The following is a 15211-nucleotide window of genomic DNA, read 5'->3' on the forward strand; positions in this document are numbered from 1 at the left end:
TTTGTAATGTTGTCTCAATTCAAACACAGTTTTGCATTTAATAAAAATGACGATGACACACAACCTCCAATACTTGATCGTGATTGCGGCTTGCTAAACTATCTGCCGTCTTGATTGGTTGCTCACGGGAGCAACTGCTTCAGCTGATTGACTGCCATTTGCTCATGTTTGGTGGTCCACCCGCTTCTGCTCTTCTCTTCTTGGCCATAATGGTGACTATTGAGGGTGTCCAGCCTTGTGCACTCTTTCCACACTTCATAAGCGTTGTGTGAACACCATCCAGGTACTCATAGTGCACTCCTTTTTACTTACGCACTCAAAATAACAATTTTAAGTATGGAAGAACATGGATTGAGACACAACATTGACCTTCCAGTCCTTGTGCTAAGCTTAACTAACCTGCTAGCCTAATAGAGAACTTCAGGAATCAGTCCTAAAACCCAGAAAACCTTTAACATTTCATCGCCTCTGGTTCCCTCCTCTCAAAGGCAATATTTTTTAATGGGTTTTTCATTAGAAGCTTTAAATAAAGGTATGTGGTTAACAATAGCATAAGAGACTTTAACGTTTTGTTCTTCAGATATAAAATACATCAGTAAATACTTCACTTGCAAACTTTGAAGCTTTGAGCTTTGAGTAGACTACAGAATGTCATCAATCCAAATTACGCTAAACACAGCTGTAGCTGTGGCAACACAACCGTTGTGTAGTTTGTTTATAACGTTAGCTTTTGATTGATAGCAAGTGCATTGAGGCTTGAAAAGTCATAGAAGTGGTGTTCATTTGTGAAGCTATCAGGCTGAACAAAACGTGTAAGAATCATAAACATTTGTTTACCACAGAGTTTATTTTCTGCAGTGATCCAAAATCCAGTGGAAAAATCCCATAGGATTATCCCTTTATTATTATGATTAGGGAATATCCCTTCTTGATGAGCATTCTTCTTGTCGGCTCTCCACTAGAGAGTGAATAAGTGTATTTCCCAAAAACCTTTGCTTGAGAATGAACATCAAAGCTTTTTAAAAGTTTCCCCTCTTTTGAGGTTATGCTACTCACCTATTTAATTTGACAAAGGTTGTGTTGAAGCGTTATAATTGGGCACCAGGGTATCACATGAGGAGCATAATTGATGAAACTGGTTTCTTTGCTCTTCTCATTAAATATAGTTGAATCAGTGTGCAAATTTCCTTTTTCAAAACTTGTTTTCATACATGATCTAAAACTTTATAAGTCATGTATGCAGATGCTTTTACAACACAAAGATGATCTGTGCATTCTGAATAATTCAGAGCAGAAAAGTGTTACACCCACTATCAAATGCATCCTCTTTGAAATCCTGGTGCTAACATTTTCCTCTCTCTTTCCTTCTTTGATAAGGGGGAGGGAGGTGAGGAGATGCAGCAGAGACAGTGCAGCATGGAGGAAGAGATAACACAGGAGACAGGGGGTAAATCACTGTCTGTGTCTCCATGTCGGTGGATAGGCATATGTGCTGTATATTCATGCCTATATGTGCCTATGCATATGTGGTGTGTAACTTTGCATGTCTGTGTGTGAGAAAGAGATTTACAGTGACTGGGTGTGAAAAATTACATGCCCAATTACATATGTAAGGGTGCGTACATGCCTGGCACCTTCTAAGGAAATTTCTCACCCCTCCTGCAGACACTCCTGTCCCTGACAACGAGATTGAAAAGGAGGAAGAGGAGAGCAATGGCCAAGCTCTGACAGAAGCTGCAGAAGCTCCTGCAGAAGCTCAGACCCCTGCAGAGGAGAGCAGTGCGATGGTACGGCTCTGTTTAATCCCCCTGTGCAAACTGTTACCCCTTGTTGTTTTCCTTCTCCAGCATGTATTTCTGTCTCACTCCCCGTCCCTGTGTCTCTCTGTGTCCAGGTGCCCAAGCGCATTGAAGTTCACTCCATCCACACCTATGTAGCGCTCTACAAGTTTCTGCCTCAGGAACAAAATGACCTGGAACTTCAGTGAGTAGAAACCGAGCAGACTGCAAGCATTTTCATGTGTGTGCACGTGCAGGAGTGCTCGTGTGGTATTGTGTTTTGGCTATTGTGCCTTTGCTTAGTGTGCCCCGGCTGTTGTTCCTGCAGGATGAAAATGTCCCCACCATCTGTAGAGGACGGTGCCGGGGCGCCCTTAAGGACGACTAATTATAAACTCCAAGCCCATCACTGTCCCCTTATAGAGCTAGCCACTGAGCTGTGTACCCAGCAGGGGAGAGGATAAAGACACTGAACAACTGAGAGATGAAAGGGAGGAGGGACATAAGGGGAGATGGCATGGTGCTGGAGATTATCATAGGAGGAGAGAGCAATGGGTGAAATAGGCAGAGAATGCAAAACGCAAATTTAAAAGTAAAAGCTCTATAAGATGAAAGAGGGCGAGGAAAGAGAAGAAAGGAAGGACGGAGCAGTAAAATGAGGCCAGGATGTGAGGTGTGTGTGTGTGTGTGTGTATGTGTGTGTATATTGTTAGGGGACAACAGAGGTAGATCCATGGGACTGTCAACAGCCATCTGTTCTGTGGGTTTGTGTGAGACTGCACAATATACAGTATGTGAACTAATGAAAGTATTATGTGCCTCTGCTTCTGTCGGGGTTTGACCAGTTTGGACCGCAGAAGACAAAATGTACTAACTTATTTTATGCCTGTCTGCCAGCCATAGCTGTGGCTCGAGGCATTATGTTTTCGGGATGTACATCCGTAAGTCTGTACATCTATCCATCCCATTGTCATGAACGCAATATCTCAGGTACACCTGAACAATTAAAAAAAAAAAAACCACAAACCTCCACTTGAACTCGACGATGAACTGAATAGATTTTGGTGGGCAAAGTTAGGGTCACTCTGACCTTGTCCGTCTCATTCTTGTTAACACAATATTTCAAGAACGCCTCAAGGGAATTCCTTCAAATTTGGCACAAACGTCCAGTTGGACTCAAGATTGAACTGGTTAGATTTTAGTGGTCATAGGTCATAGCTTAAGGTCACTGTAACCTTGTCTGTCTAATGTTTGTGAATGCAATATCTCAAGAGCACCTTTAGGGAATTTCCTTAAATTTGGCACAAACATCCACTTGGGCTCAACGATGAACTAATTCGATTTTTGTGGCCAAAGGTCAAGGTGACTGTGACACTGCATCCTTGTCATTCTCATGAATGCAACATCTCAAGAGCCATGAGGGAAAATTCCTGGAATCTAGCTCAAAAGTCCCCTAAGACAAGAATAAGCTGATGAGAAATGGTGGTTGAAGGTCTGTGTGAAGTGATGACATTATATATCCAAAAGGTCAAAGGTCAGCATCACTGTGACATCATAGGGTTTGCAAAAACACTTTTCTGGCCATTATTAAATGTCATAACTCAGGAACAGAAGATGAGCTATTTGGTCAAATACTGCATTTATTAAACACATTTTAGGTATCCACGTTGATACCCGCTAATTGTATAGATCATCTGTTCTGCCGGGAGGAAGATGTGTGTGTGTGTGAAGCATCCATGTTTTCACAGACATAGATGTATACTGTGTCTGCAGCTTGACTGGTTCATTGGAAATTGTACTTTCCGTTTGAAAAAGTAAAAATGCAATCTCTTTGAAATTAGGCAGATCGCACATGTTCTAAAGGGAACACTCTGGTTACATTAATTCTAAAATTGCATAACTAAAAGATTTACAGAAAACATGAGCACTTGAGCTGTTTGAATTTAAAAGCCCTGACCACCCACACAGGTTTTCAGAATTACTCTGGAGGATTTAATGGACCTATGCTGGTAATTAAGGTCACCAAATCTCTGTTGTTTTGACCAGAATCACTCTTCATTTGTTATCACATTGCACTTTGTTTACCTTTTGTCATTATGTTTGAGTGTTGAGATTCTGAGTGTGAAATGTATGCAGTCATATAGTGCCCTGTTCCCTCAGTGGAATGAAAATAGTAGTGTCATGGCATGGACACTACTGAGTAGTATCTGATCCATCACTCTTTCTATAGTGAAAAGGAGTGATTTCAGACACAGCACCTGTACACAGGAGTGATGAAGATGTAACTTGCTCTATGCTAACTGTGCAACACAACTAAAGGGAGAGTGTGGCGGATCTCAGTCAAACTAGAGATGTGCTTGATGAGTTGACTGATTAGTTGCTGTTATTTCTAGTCAGCATCAGAAATACTAATCTCTCAAACTTATTCTTAAATTATTATTTTATTAATATCCGTATTAAAAGTGCATACTGACATAATTTGCTCTTAGTCAAATGCTTTATGAAAAAAGGAGCATCTGTTAGCTACTAGTGTTGACAAGGCCAGATTAAAAGAAAATAAGCAAAAACTTTAAAAAAGACACATTGCTCACCCTGCACCACAAGTAACAAGGGCGAAAGTGGTATGAAAACGACATCTCGTAAAACCGGTGCCATTTGGCAATATTATGATATTATTTAGTGAGTTGCTGTCATGTTTGGAAGGATTAAAATGCTCATAAAAGACAATGCAAAGTGCCAAACATTTTGCATTTAAAATATGATATGGATGTTGAAAAATTTGATGAAAGATTTTAAGTAGCTTTTATAATATACACAGTATTTTTTTTTTGTTTAAATTGTGCTGAATTTTGACAGTTCTGAATGATGCCGTACTTTTAGACCAGTGGACTCCTCTATGTTTCAACTTCTGTTGAAACATTAGGGAAATTAGTCGTTGGGAACTTTGAAAATAGTTTAGCTTGGTCATAGCAGGAAAAGAACACATGTCATTTATAACATTAGAAATGACTACACTGGGCATATATGTGCATGTTAGCTCACTGTCATGACTTACTATGGAACTGAGCCATCGTTGACAAAATTTGTTTCACCGGCGCTTTTCCTGCTATGTCAAGTTGAAATGTCTGCTGAGTGGCTTCTAGAGACCCCCTCTCCAGTGAAAGTCAAGTTTTAACCTTGTTTACATGTCCACATGGTGTTTTTTATATACTCCAAGACATAACATGAGGGAAAAAAGCAGTCAGTGTCATAGTTGAGCATGTTTGCCTTGGATGACAGTGTACCAAAGACAGTCTCACAAACACACATTCAGTCTCCCATGGTTTGTTATGTCACAGACATAAATGCAGCAGCTATCTTTTGTCTGCATTGTAATTATCTCTATCCCAACTTGTTTCTATAAATAACCACATTCCAGAGAAGACATGAGACTGTATTTACGCATAATATTTAATAGAATAGTGTCCTTCACTTTCTTTGGGTGCAGTCCTTGTGAAGTGGCCCGTAGAATTGTTTGCTGTAATTTGTCCATTCTGTGAGCATCGACCTGTGGAGGTACTGAAGCACAAGAGATCACTTCAGCCACGACATGAGACTGCTTCAAGCGTTGAGTTGACTCAATTGCAATGCCAACGGTGAAACAACCGCATTGCTCCGCTGCCACTTATATGTTTTTCTCAACTGAACACAATGATAAAGATACACAGTGATCAATATACACAGGAAAAAAATAACACCACATATTAAACAATATTTCCAACATTACACTGAAATACACTCCTCACTGTACTCTAGCAAGTCAAACCATCAACCAATAAAACAAACTTGTCACGGGTAAATGGCCTTCTCGCTTGCCAAAACTGACACTGAAGAACGGTGTGACTCCAGTGGAAAAGAGGAAGTTGAAAATATTTAAATTTTTATGTGCAAAAACCGCCAGAAAAACATAGCGCAGAGCAGCAAGAGAGGAGCACCAGGAAATAATGGTTTTGCTGGCAATGCATTTCTAGTGATGTGCAATTGTCCCTTCAGTTTCACTTTTACCACAACATGCCAGAGGTGGCAAGAGGTGGCAATCACAACATGTCAGCTGTTTGATAAAGTAGTCACACCAAAGTCTCATGTAATCTATTACTGTTTACAAGCAGAGGTTTGCGTGTTTGATTAGCAGAGTTGTGGGTGAGCGACTGAGGGACGGGACTCATTTGCATCTTCACATATCTATGCATATTGAATAAAGCATGGAAGAAACTTCTAAATATGCAATTTTAATGAACAGAGATTAGTTTTTAAACGTTTAATCAATACTGTAGGGGAGCTTTGAAATTGTTTGGGTTCGTGTTTGATTCTTGATTATTTTCCTGTTTTTCCTGCATAAGACAAACCTGGGACCTTGCTTCTGTTTGAAGGTGAAATAAGATTAGTTTAGTTTATCTGTGCTGGATTAAGATTTTGATAGGATCAGGTAGCAGGTCTTCTCAAAAGTAAGGATTTTTAATACTTTCTGCTCTTTTGAATAGATTAGTTTTTATTTCACCCAAAGAAAACACACCAAAAAAACCTCACTGTCATCTGGTGCTTCTGTTTCTGCCTCCCTGACTGTGGGTGCACAGAAACAGGAAATACTGATGCAACATTTAATGAAGTATGTCCAAATGTTAAGACTGTGGCATCAAATATCTTAAAATTACATCATGTTCCAGCATCTATTATTGGAATTATTGAGGTGCATTTTTAATTCCTCCGTATCTCATGAATGCGGTATCTCAAGAACACGTTTAGGGCATTTCTTCAAATTTGGCACAAACGTTCAAGTAGACTCAACGATGAGCTGATTAGAATTTGGTGCTCAAAGGTTAAGGTCACAGTGACCTTAAGTAAGTCTAATTTTCATGAGCACAATATGTGAAGATGGCCTTTAGGGAGTTCAAATTTGGCACAAACGTCCACGTGGACTCAAGGGTAAACTGATGAAAATCTTGCGGTTAAGGTCACGGTGACCTCATACAACATGTCTTTGGCCATAACTCAATTTTTCACTGACGTCAATGTAAACTGTGAGCGCAACTTGACTGGTGTATGGAGGCATCCAACATAAAATATGCATCAATGAGTTGGCTAAGAATAATTTTTATATAATCTATCCAAAAAACAAACTATACATTTAGGTTTTAAGTAGCACTGCTCCTGGGAGAAACCTCAGTGAGTAGAATAATTGTCTCATATTTCATAAGTGGCCGGTAACACTTGAAATATATGGGTCTTACCCTAGTTGGTAAGTTTATGTAACTGTGTGCAAACTTGTGTGTGTGAGTGATGATCATATAGGGCAGTAGTGAGAGCAGACACCCAGGAGACACAACGTACAGAAGTGCATTTGGGACAGCAGTTCCTCCCTGTGTATCTAGGACAGGGTGTACACTGTGAATATGTGTGTGTGTGTGTGTGTGTGTGTGTGTGTGTGTGTGTGTGTGTGTGTGTGTGTGTGTGTGTGTGTGTGTGTGTGTGTAGAGAAGTCTCATCAAAAACTGGTGGCATCATTAGCATGCAGGCCAGGTTGGCTGCAGATTAGGTCCAGCCATCACCACTGCAGTACACGCCACAAAATCGTATTTCATGTAGACCTCCTGACTTTGGTGTCAGCGGCTCTGTCACCTCTGCGGAAGGACACAAAGACTCATTTTAACCTCCACAGCTTTGTAACCATCGGTACAACAGCTTTCTGTGACAGTTTGATAATGTTATCTTTTGTGCTTGAGCTCAATTCTTTTTTTTTTTTGTCTTGCTCGCCACTCTCTCTCTCTCACCCCCTTCATCTCCCCATCATGTATCCCACTCTCGTCTCCTCTTTTTCCTCTCCACCTCAATCACCTCCCCTTCATGGCTGCTTTTTTTTCATCCTCTCTCATGTCTTATCTCCTCTAGTCCCGGCGATCGTGTGCAGGTCACCGACGACTCTAACGAAGAGTGGTGGAAGGTGGGTGATAAATCATTTGCAAACATCTGCGTGCGTGTTCTTGTGTGCACATTTGAGTGCACAGAAATGTGTCCGCATGCAATTATTGTGCACATTTTTTAATTTGGGTCTTTAAAACAAGCCTTTAATGTATCACACCTGCTCCATTTTTGCTTGTCGTAAACATGCAGGCAGCCACAGACAGAAATAGAACATAATTTCCCCCGAAAATTATCAAGAGTTTACATAATGAACTAGACTAGTCACACAGCCTCAGAGAGATCTTCATTGAGTCTGTAATGAGCTCCTGATGGAAACAAATGTGCATCTGTGAGCGTCTCGGTGTTTCATCACGGGAAAAAAGGAAGCTGCACCCAGACTTAACTAAAGTGCAGAGTCTGTGGACCAGTATTTACTACCACTTATGTATCCTAAAATGAGGCAGCAGTCATTAAACACTTTAAAATAACACTGACGCTCCAAGGAACCTTTAAATTATGTATAATTTGTGAATCATCTGCTCATCACTAATGTATGGTTTGTGAATCACTTCAGTCCCAACACCTGAGAGAGAGGAAGATAAACTGTGAAACACTGCTGCATAATGAAGTTCATTCAGACGTCATCTGTTTTCAGCAGCCAGCAAGGCGCCATAATCTGCTGTTTCTTTGAATACACTGAGAATGAATCTGACATTAAGGTGGAGCAGTTTCTTGTTTACATTTCAAAACAATTATTACCTTTTAATTTGTGTAATTTCAGTGTTTTGTCTTCCTGAGTTGTTTCTACTGCTGCCACAATGATTCGTCACTGCACTGACAGAAATGTGTTGCTGTCTGCTTCATTTTAATTTCCAATTACTATTCAGAATGGAGAAACTCTTTCTTCCTAATGCCTTAAAAGATGATGACAACTCTGAAACATATCAATAAGTTCAGAAATGTTCAGCCAGTCTAGTCATCTGCATAACTCAAAACAGACATTCATCTGAAATCTGTGGAATTCGTGGGCATATTTAAGGGCCTATTGAGTCACAGACTGTGCTTTGTGACAGTCTGTGAGTCTGAATCACCCCTAGCTCCTCTGTAAGTCCATCCTCTTAGCCAAATGTGGTCACTTCTGGCTCCAAAAAACCAACATGATGACGGTCAAAATGCCGAACTCAAGGCTTCAAAATGGCAGTCCACAAATCAGTGGATGACGTTGTGGTAGCTGCGTCCATTTATTATAAAGTCTATGTTGGTAACACATTATTGAGATTATTCTAACAGCATATGAATGCAGCTTAAGGCTGTGGAGGTAATGGAGATGTCTGCCACGAGCCCCTCAAAGAATGAGACTGTTGGTTAGTGACATTTCTGTAACATTCTGCTGAGCTCACATAGCCTACCTACAAGTGTGATGCTGAATCGATGCATAAAAATGAATATTATTATCATTGAAAACTTACATTGAAGAGGAAGTTTTGTAGGGCAGGCAGCACTGGCTGTCGAAAGTGCATGTTCTGTAGAGGAGTTTCATGAAGAGACTGACTCCATATTTAGCAAAAAGTATCACAATGCGAAAGTTTTCCAAGGTCTGACACACTAATCAACCCGAATGAACTGATACTTTTGAAAGAATGGGTCCGCACATCACTGTCTAGCAGTCATCACAACACCCGGATACATTTCACGTGTTGACTCTTTGTGCTGTTCTCCTGTGTTTTTCAGGGCAAGAGTGGAGACAAAGTTGGCTTCTTTCCTGCCAACTTTGTGCAGAGGGTCCGGCCAGGAGAGCGAGTGTGGCGGGTCGTCCAAGGTTTTCCTGGTAACCGAGAGAGAGGACACATGGCCGTGAAGGAATCTCAGGTACACCAGTATTCTGTTTTTTTCTTCCTCTCATTGTGAACTGCTACATTCTGAATCATTTATTTGTGAGGATCTATTTGTGGCACCCTCTTCATCCTGTGCAGAGTTGCAGGGGGCTGGAGCCTCTCCCAGCGCACACTGGGAGAGAGGAGGGGTACATCCTGATCAGGGCGCGATCAAAGGATTGGCACCAAAATTATCTCTGTCTTCTGTGTCTTTGTGTCAACATTATGAGGTTCATTATTTCCAGTTTCAGTTTTTACAGACTTTAGCAAGAAATTTTTTTTTTTTTCTAAAGATAACCCACACATCCAAAACTTGTTTTGTTTCCTGTTGCAAGAAGACTCAATGCAGTGACACCACAGTTTACATTAGAGAAAATGAAAATGAAAAACAAATGAGCTGCTGATTATTTTTCAAAATCCTTTCAAATAAATGATAATAAGGGGTTGTGTTATATAATAGTATTTATTATATAATATAGCATTTACATAATTTCAAGTGTTTACTTTTTTTTATTAGATTTTGACAACTTTTAATATGAAAATGAATTCTGACAAATTAAGATGTAATAAGCATAAATTACACTGAATAACTGGGCAACTGCCACTGCCAGCATCTTCATTAATTCTGTTGGCACTGTTATATTTGTTATGTTATAAATATTTATTTACATGAGCACAAAAGTACAAGAAATGTGAATAGTGGATTAGATTAGACCCCATCACGATGTCATATATTTAAGAGGAGTGGTGAAGCCGCTATAGAGGAGGGAATCTTCTACAAACACTGATGGTAATGATGAGATGAAGAGGGTATGGTATTGCTGCGAACAAATCCCTTGCCGCCCAAAAAGCATTTTCCTCATAGGCCACCACTGAAAAAGACGCTTCTTTAAAACTGTTGACAGGAAACATCAAACTCTTTCTATTATGATATTTTGACCCATGGAGGTTTTATATTTGTAAAACATTGAGCCAAGAAAAGCAATTTAAAAATCTGGGATGTCATCACAATGTAAAATCTATGAGCCGAGCGGGAACTCTTGAGCGGAGTGAGTGGTTTAAACGATTTGCACGTATACAGTGGGCCACATACCCCAGAAGGAAATCCGGACACTAGAAATTTTTTTGTCAGTAATTTCATTGGACTGAGTAGGCGCCTTATACTTAGTCGCATGATTTTCTACCAAATAGTTGTTGGCCCTCAGTTCCCCCCGGTCTTCTTGACAATCTGTGTCAAAATCCTTAAATCTAAAAATAGTTCAGTATCTGTTTTCTTTACAGAAAATAGAGCAACTCAGTTTGTGCCTCCTCCTTTCAGATCTGTGTGGGGAAGCGGGAAGACGGCGAGGTGTTCCTGAAGCTGAGCAGCGGGAAGAAGAGAGGGCTGGTCCCAGCTGACTCCATAGAGGAGATCTGAGCTTCTGTGTTCACATAGCCATCCCTCCACCTCTACTTCCCCCGGGAGGCACCCATCCTCAGACTACCACCATCACCCCTCCTCCCCCACCCTGCCCTCGGCAAAACGACAGCCGCAGCCTCTCCAACCAATCCTGACTAAACCAAACACAGATAAGCTGGAGGAAAAACACACTTCTGCACAGAGCTGGAAGCACAGCCCCCCATGAACACACTGCTTCCAGCTGAATTGATTTACTGTCTTTAATAGAGTGTATGCAGTAGTCCTGCTTTTAGAGAGGACCTGTTTCTCAGCAGTCTAGTGTTTCTTTCCAGTACAAAAATCAATGTTTAATTATGACAACGGATTCACAAATGCTTTAAATATGCTCGCCAGATGTTGCTTCTCATTTTGTTTACCGCCATCAAAAAGACGTCTACCAACGTGGGAGGAGGCTGAGTCCCATCACGGGAACATGATGCCTCTGTCAGTGTCCTTTTCTTGTTCGTACCCACTCTGTATGTCTCATCCCTATCTGCTCGTGTCAGGGTCTCTCTGGCCCGGGGACTGATATCAGCTTCATGTAGACTGGTGCACAACATGAGGCACTTGCCAAGGACAAACCACTGCCAGCCGGAGAAAGCTGCTGCCATTCAGACGGAGAGGAGAATCAGATGAAAGGAGGAAACACGATCCGAAAATCCTCGGCAGTGTCAGGCTGAGTTATAAATGCACTCTGCGACATGAGAGTGCAGCAATGAGAAGGTTTTCAAAGGGAAATAGAAGGCTCTGAGGATCTTTTCACAGGAAACTCAAAAACTTTTCCCCCTGACATTTTCAGTATAATATAACACGACAAAAAGGTACAAATAAATGCATCAGCATATTTTATGGTAAAACACATTTCGTAACACATTTTCACGAGCATTTAAACCTTTAAAACCTGAGCAGATTGGCTTTATTTCTTTCAAAAAAAAAGAACAAATGGCAATGAGCAAGAAAGTGATTAAGTATTTTTGTTTCTTTTTTTGCAGATATTTTGGTCATTTCGTGATAAATTGGTCATTGTTTTTTTCCCCATGGTTTTGAAAGAAGTTAACACAAGGAAAAAAGGAGCACACTCCCAACTGCAGCTGAAAAACACTTCCAGGTGCACGACAAACAAAACTGACTGTTAGCACACAATAATGTCCTTTTTAGATGCTTCTTTAACAGTCTTCATCAACGTCGTCACAATGCTGATGAAGACTGTTGGTTGAAACGCAGTGGTCATGTGACTGTCATAGGCCCAGAGTTAAAAGCATCTAAAAAGGACATTATTGTGTGCTGATGGTCAGTTTTGGAAGAAGTCAAGCCAGGTTCCTCAGGATTCAAAGGTTTCCAGGAATTTCTCTTATTATTGCGATGATAAGTATTTTGTTAATAAGTCATAACGGCAGTGATTGTCCTGGGTCTTCACTTTGTTGTCTTTTGTTTAAAGCAAATATGATGCTGGAAAATCAAAAGGAAGGGAGATGAAACTGAGTCTCTCCAGGAAAACAGTTATCGTGGTGTTCCCTCGTTTTGTGAGCAAAACCTTCCAAGTGTAAAAGCAGTGGTTGCTGTTCTCCTGTTTCCATACAGAAGAGCTTGGCGGACATAAAACGGTTGCTCTCTGCAGAGACCACCGAGGATCTGCAGTGGGTGTTACAAACACAGCATCATAGCATGACTTTTACTGGAGCTGGAGCAGTGGGAAATAAATCGTGGCCAGAAAAACAACACAATGGGGATCTTTCTGACCACGACAAGGAGTTTTACTGACAGCTTGGAGGAGTACACAGCAAAACATCGGGCGGAGGAGGTGCAGTGAGGGGGATGACATCAGTGTCGAGCCATTATGAGTCAGTGCGTGCACGCAGGTAGTGTTGTACCCATGGGTGCAGGAGTCATCATTGATCAAATGTCAGCCTGTCGTCTTCTGCTCCCGGTTTGGCCTCTCCCATCTTCTCTTTATTGATGCGTCAGTTCAGTTATGACATAAAGTGAAGGCATTTTTTCTCCTGTACTGCATGGAGGAGCATTTTTGATGCTTCACATCGATTCATTTATCCGTGTAACAAATTTAATGCTTTTCTTTAGAAGGACACCTTTTTCCAGAAAGAAAGTACACACACTTGGCTTGTGTCAGGGACATGAAGAAAGTGTTCATTTCAAGCACAGAATGAAACAGCGGACTGATGTAATACTTTAACTCACATCTTCTTTCAGAGCACAGCGATCTAGCTAATGCGATCCCACTTTAGTCTTCATTTTAATATATGTATAAGCCTTTAGAGACTGTGAGAAATAAGCTTCTCTTCTTGTAAGAACAAGAAGAAGAATAGCACTTTATTTTGCGTCATCAAGTTTTGTGAAAGCGTTCTCATTCCAAAGTCGTCAAATACCACCGGTAAGTTAGTGACTTTGACACCGATGCAAAAAGGCACCTATCGCTGTGGTATGATATGCCAGCGTGTTTTCATTTCAAAGTCGTCAAATACCTCCACTTTTGCTTTGCTTTCAGCGTAAGATCCCAATGCCAAATGCCACCTTTCGTGTCCACATGATATGCCGCTGGATGTTGTCAGCTGAGAACAGGGCAGAACCATTTACAGTGTTATTATACAACGCTGCATGGGACCTGCTGCAGCAGCATTATATGCGGACAGGCGGTGTCAGTTGAGAACGCAGCTGGACAGAACCTGTCACGTCCACATGATACGCTGCTGGACAGCGTCAGGTTGAAACACACGATGTAATATAAGGTCCCCATAGGACAGGTTGGAGGGGCAGTGGATGGGTCTAATACACCCCAGAATTTCATGCGGGAGTCTAGTGTTCACTTCATTCACTGTCTGAATGTGATGGGATTTTTTCTACACCTTATAATGTGCCTCTTTTGCATAACCTAACCATCCATGCCAGCATCTGCATTTGTTGACATCCCAGCGTTGGTTGCCATGTGCTTTTGTTTTCTTAACCAAACCAGGTGCAGCTGAATTCCATCATGTGCTTCTTTTGACATCACGGGAGCGGCATCCTGGAACATAAATATACGCAGAGGGATAAATTGAGCAAAATATGTAGACCCGAAAGTTCACTGCAAAGCGGAACCGACGATTTGGGATGAGAACATGTTGCAGCCAGTATGTTGCCAGACAATGTCAGTTTGAACCGCTGCTGGTAACGACTTAATATAAGGAGTCTGAAAGTCCCCATGGGTCGAGCGGGTCCAACAATCCCTGGACTTTCACCTACGAGCCTTGTGTTCACTCACCTTATGGATGTTGAGCCATACTGTTTTTTGTTGTTGTTTTTTCAAAACCTAAACACGTGTTTTTGTCTCCTAAATATAACCATGTGATTGTATTGCATAAGAAAATAATTTAAAAAATGAGGTGTTTGACCAATGTTGTAAGTTTATTTGAGAAAAAAGACTGTCTGCATCTAACAGAAACTGTACATTTCATTTGAAAATGAAAGTGAATTTTGAAAAGATACAATGCGTTTTGCAGGCGTAAATTAACACATTGTCCCGGCACACTATATTTCAATGTAAATGGTACTGACCAAGTGGCGATATTTGACGAGTTGGGTTGAGAATGTGTTGTTTTTGCTGAGGTATCTCCTTCACAGTGATAGCTGTCCTGTTCACTGATATTTTATCTGCATCTTATCAGAATGGAGCTCTCTAAATGGAGGTCTGATGGCTTGTCCTTGTGCATTTTATGTTTTTTTGATTAAAGTAAAAAGATGGAAACCCCTGAGATTCCCTCCGCAGCATAAACATTACATATGTCCTCAAGTAAGGAGAAGAACTGGATTTAAAGAGTTTTTTCCATGTAAACACTTTGTTATCTTGCATTATGCTTAGGTTAATGTAGCGTCACATGTTCACACCTTCGAGAATTCGAAATGTTAAGTATGTGTTTGGACGTATTCAAGAGTCATTGGTTGGCCACATACCTCAATAAAAAATCTTTATGAAACAGTTTCTGCTTTTTTCATGTATGCAAATTGTATTGCAAACATTGAAGATGCACATGCATGTGTGAAGACTGTTGATCATGCAGGTCTGCATAACAGAAGGCAAGCTTATGATGTATTTCTGTATATGTAATTGTATTCAACGCCTAGATCGTTTAAATAAGGCTGCATTAATGGTGAGGTCCAGTGGCATCAATGCACAATGCAATGCGCAATGC

At 40.9% G+C, this 15211-nt stretch overlaps 1 protein-coding gene across 2 annotated transcripts in view; it reads left to right on the forward strand.

The window, feature by feature from the left end:
• Positions 1-14995, forward strand: part of LOC121957077 (SH3 and cysteine-rich domain-containing protein 2-like) — a 38176-nt gene extending 23181 nt beyond the window's left edge. The window contains exons 6-11 of one of the 2 annotated variants that reach the window (XM_042505587.2): positions 1378-1447; positions 1666-1787; positions 1895-1983; positions 7704-7755; positions 9447-9584; positions 10908-14995. In XM_042505587.2, the coding sequence (XP_042361521.1) occupies positions 1378-1447; positions 1666-1787; positions 1895-1983; positions 7704-7755; positions 9447-9584; positions 10908-11006 (570 nt within the window). In that variant the 3' untranslated portion in view covers positions 11007-14995. The remainder of the gene's footprint in view (positions 1-1377; positions 1448-1665; positions 1788-1894; positions 1984-7703; positions 7756-9446; positions 9585-10907) is intronic. The other variant, XM_088069258.1, reaches the window with a different exon arrangement.
• Positions 14996-15211: the final 216 nt, after the last annotated feature.

Source organism: Plectropomus leopardus, chromosome 18 (genome assembly GCF_026936395.1).
Source record: "Plectropomus leopardus strain MGB_pleo_1.0 chromosome 18, ASM2693639v1, whole genome shotgun sequence".
NCBI classification, from domain to species: Eukaryota; Metazoa; Chordata; class Actinopteri; order Perciformes; family Serranidae; genus Plectropomus; species Plectropomus leopardus.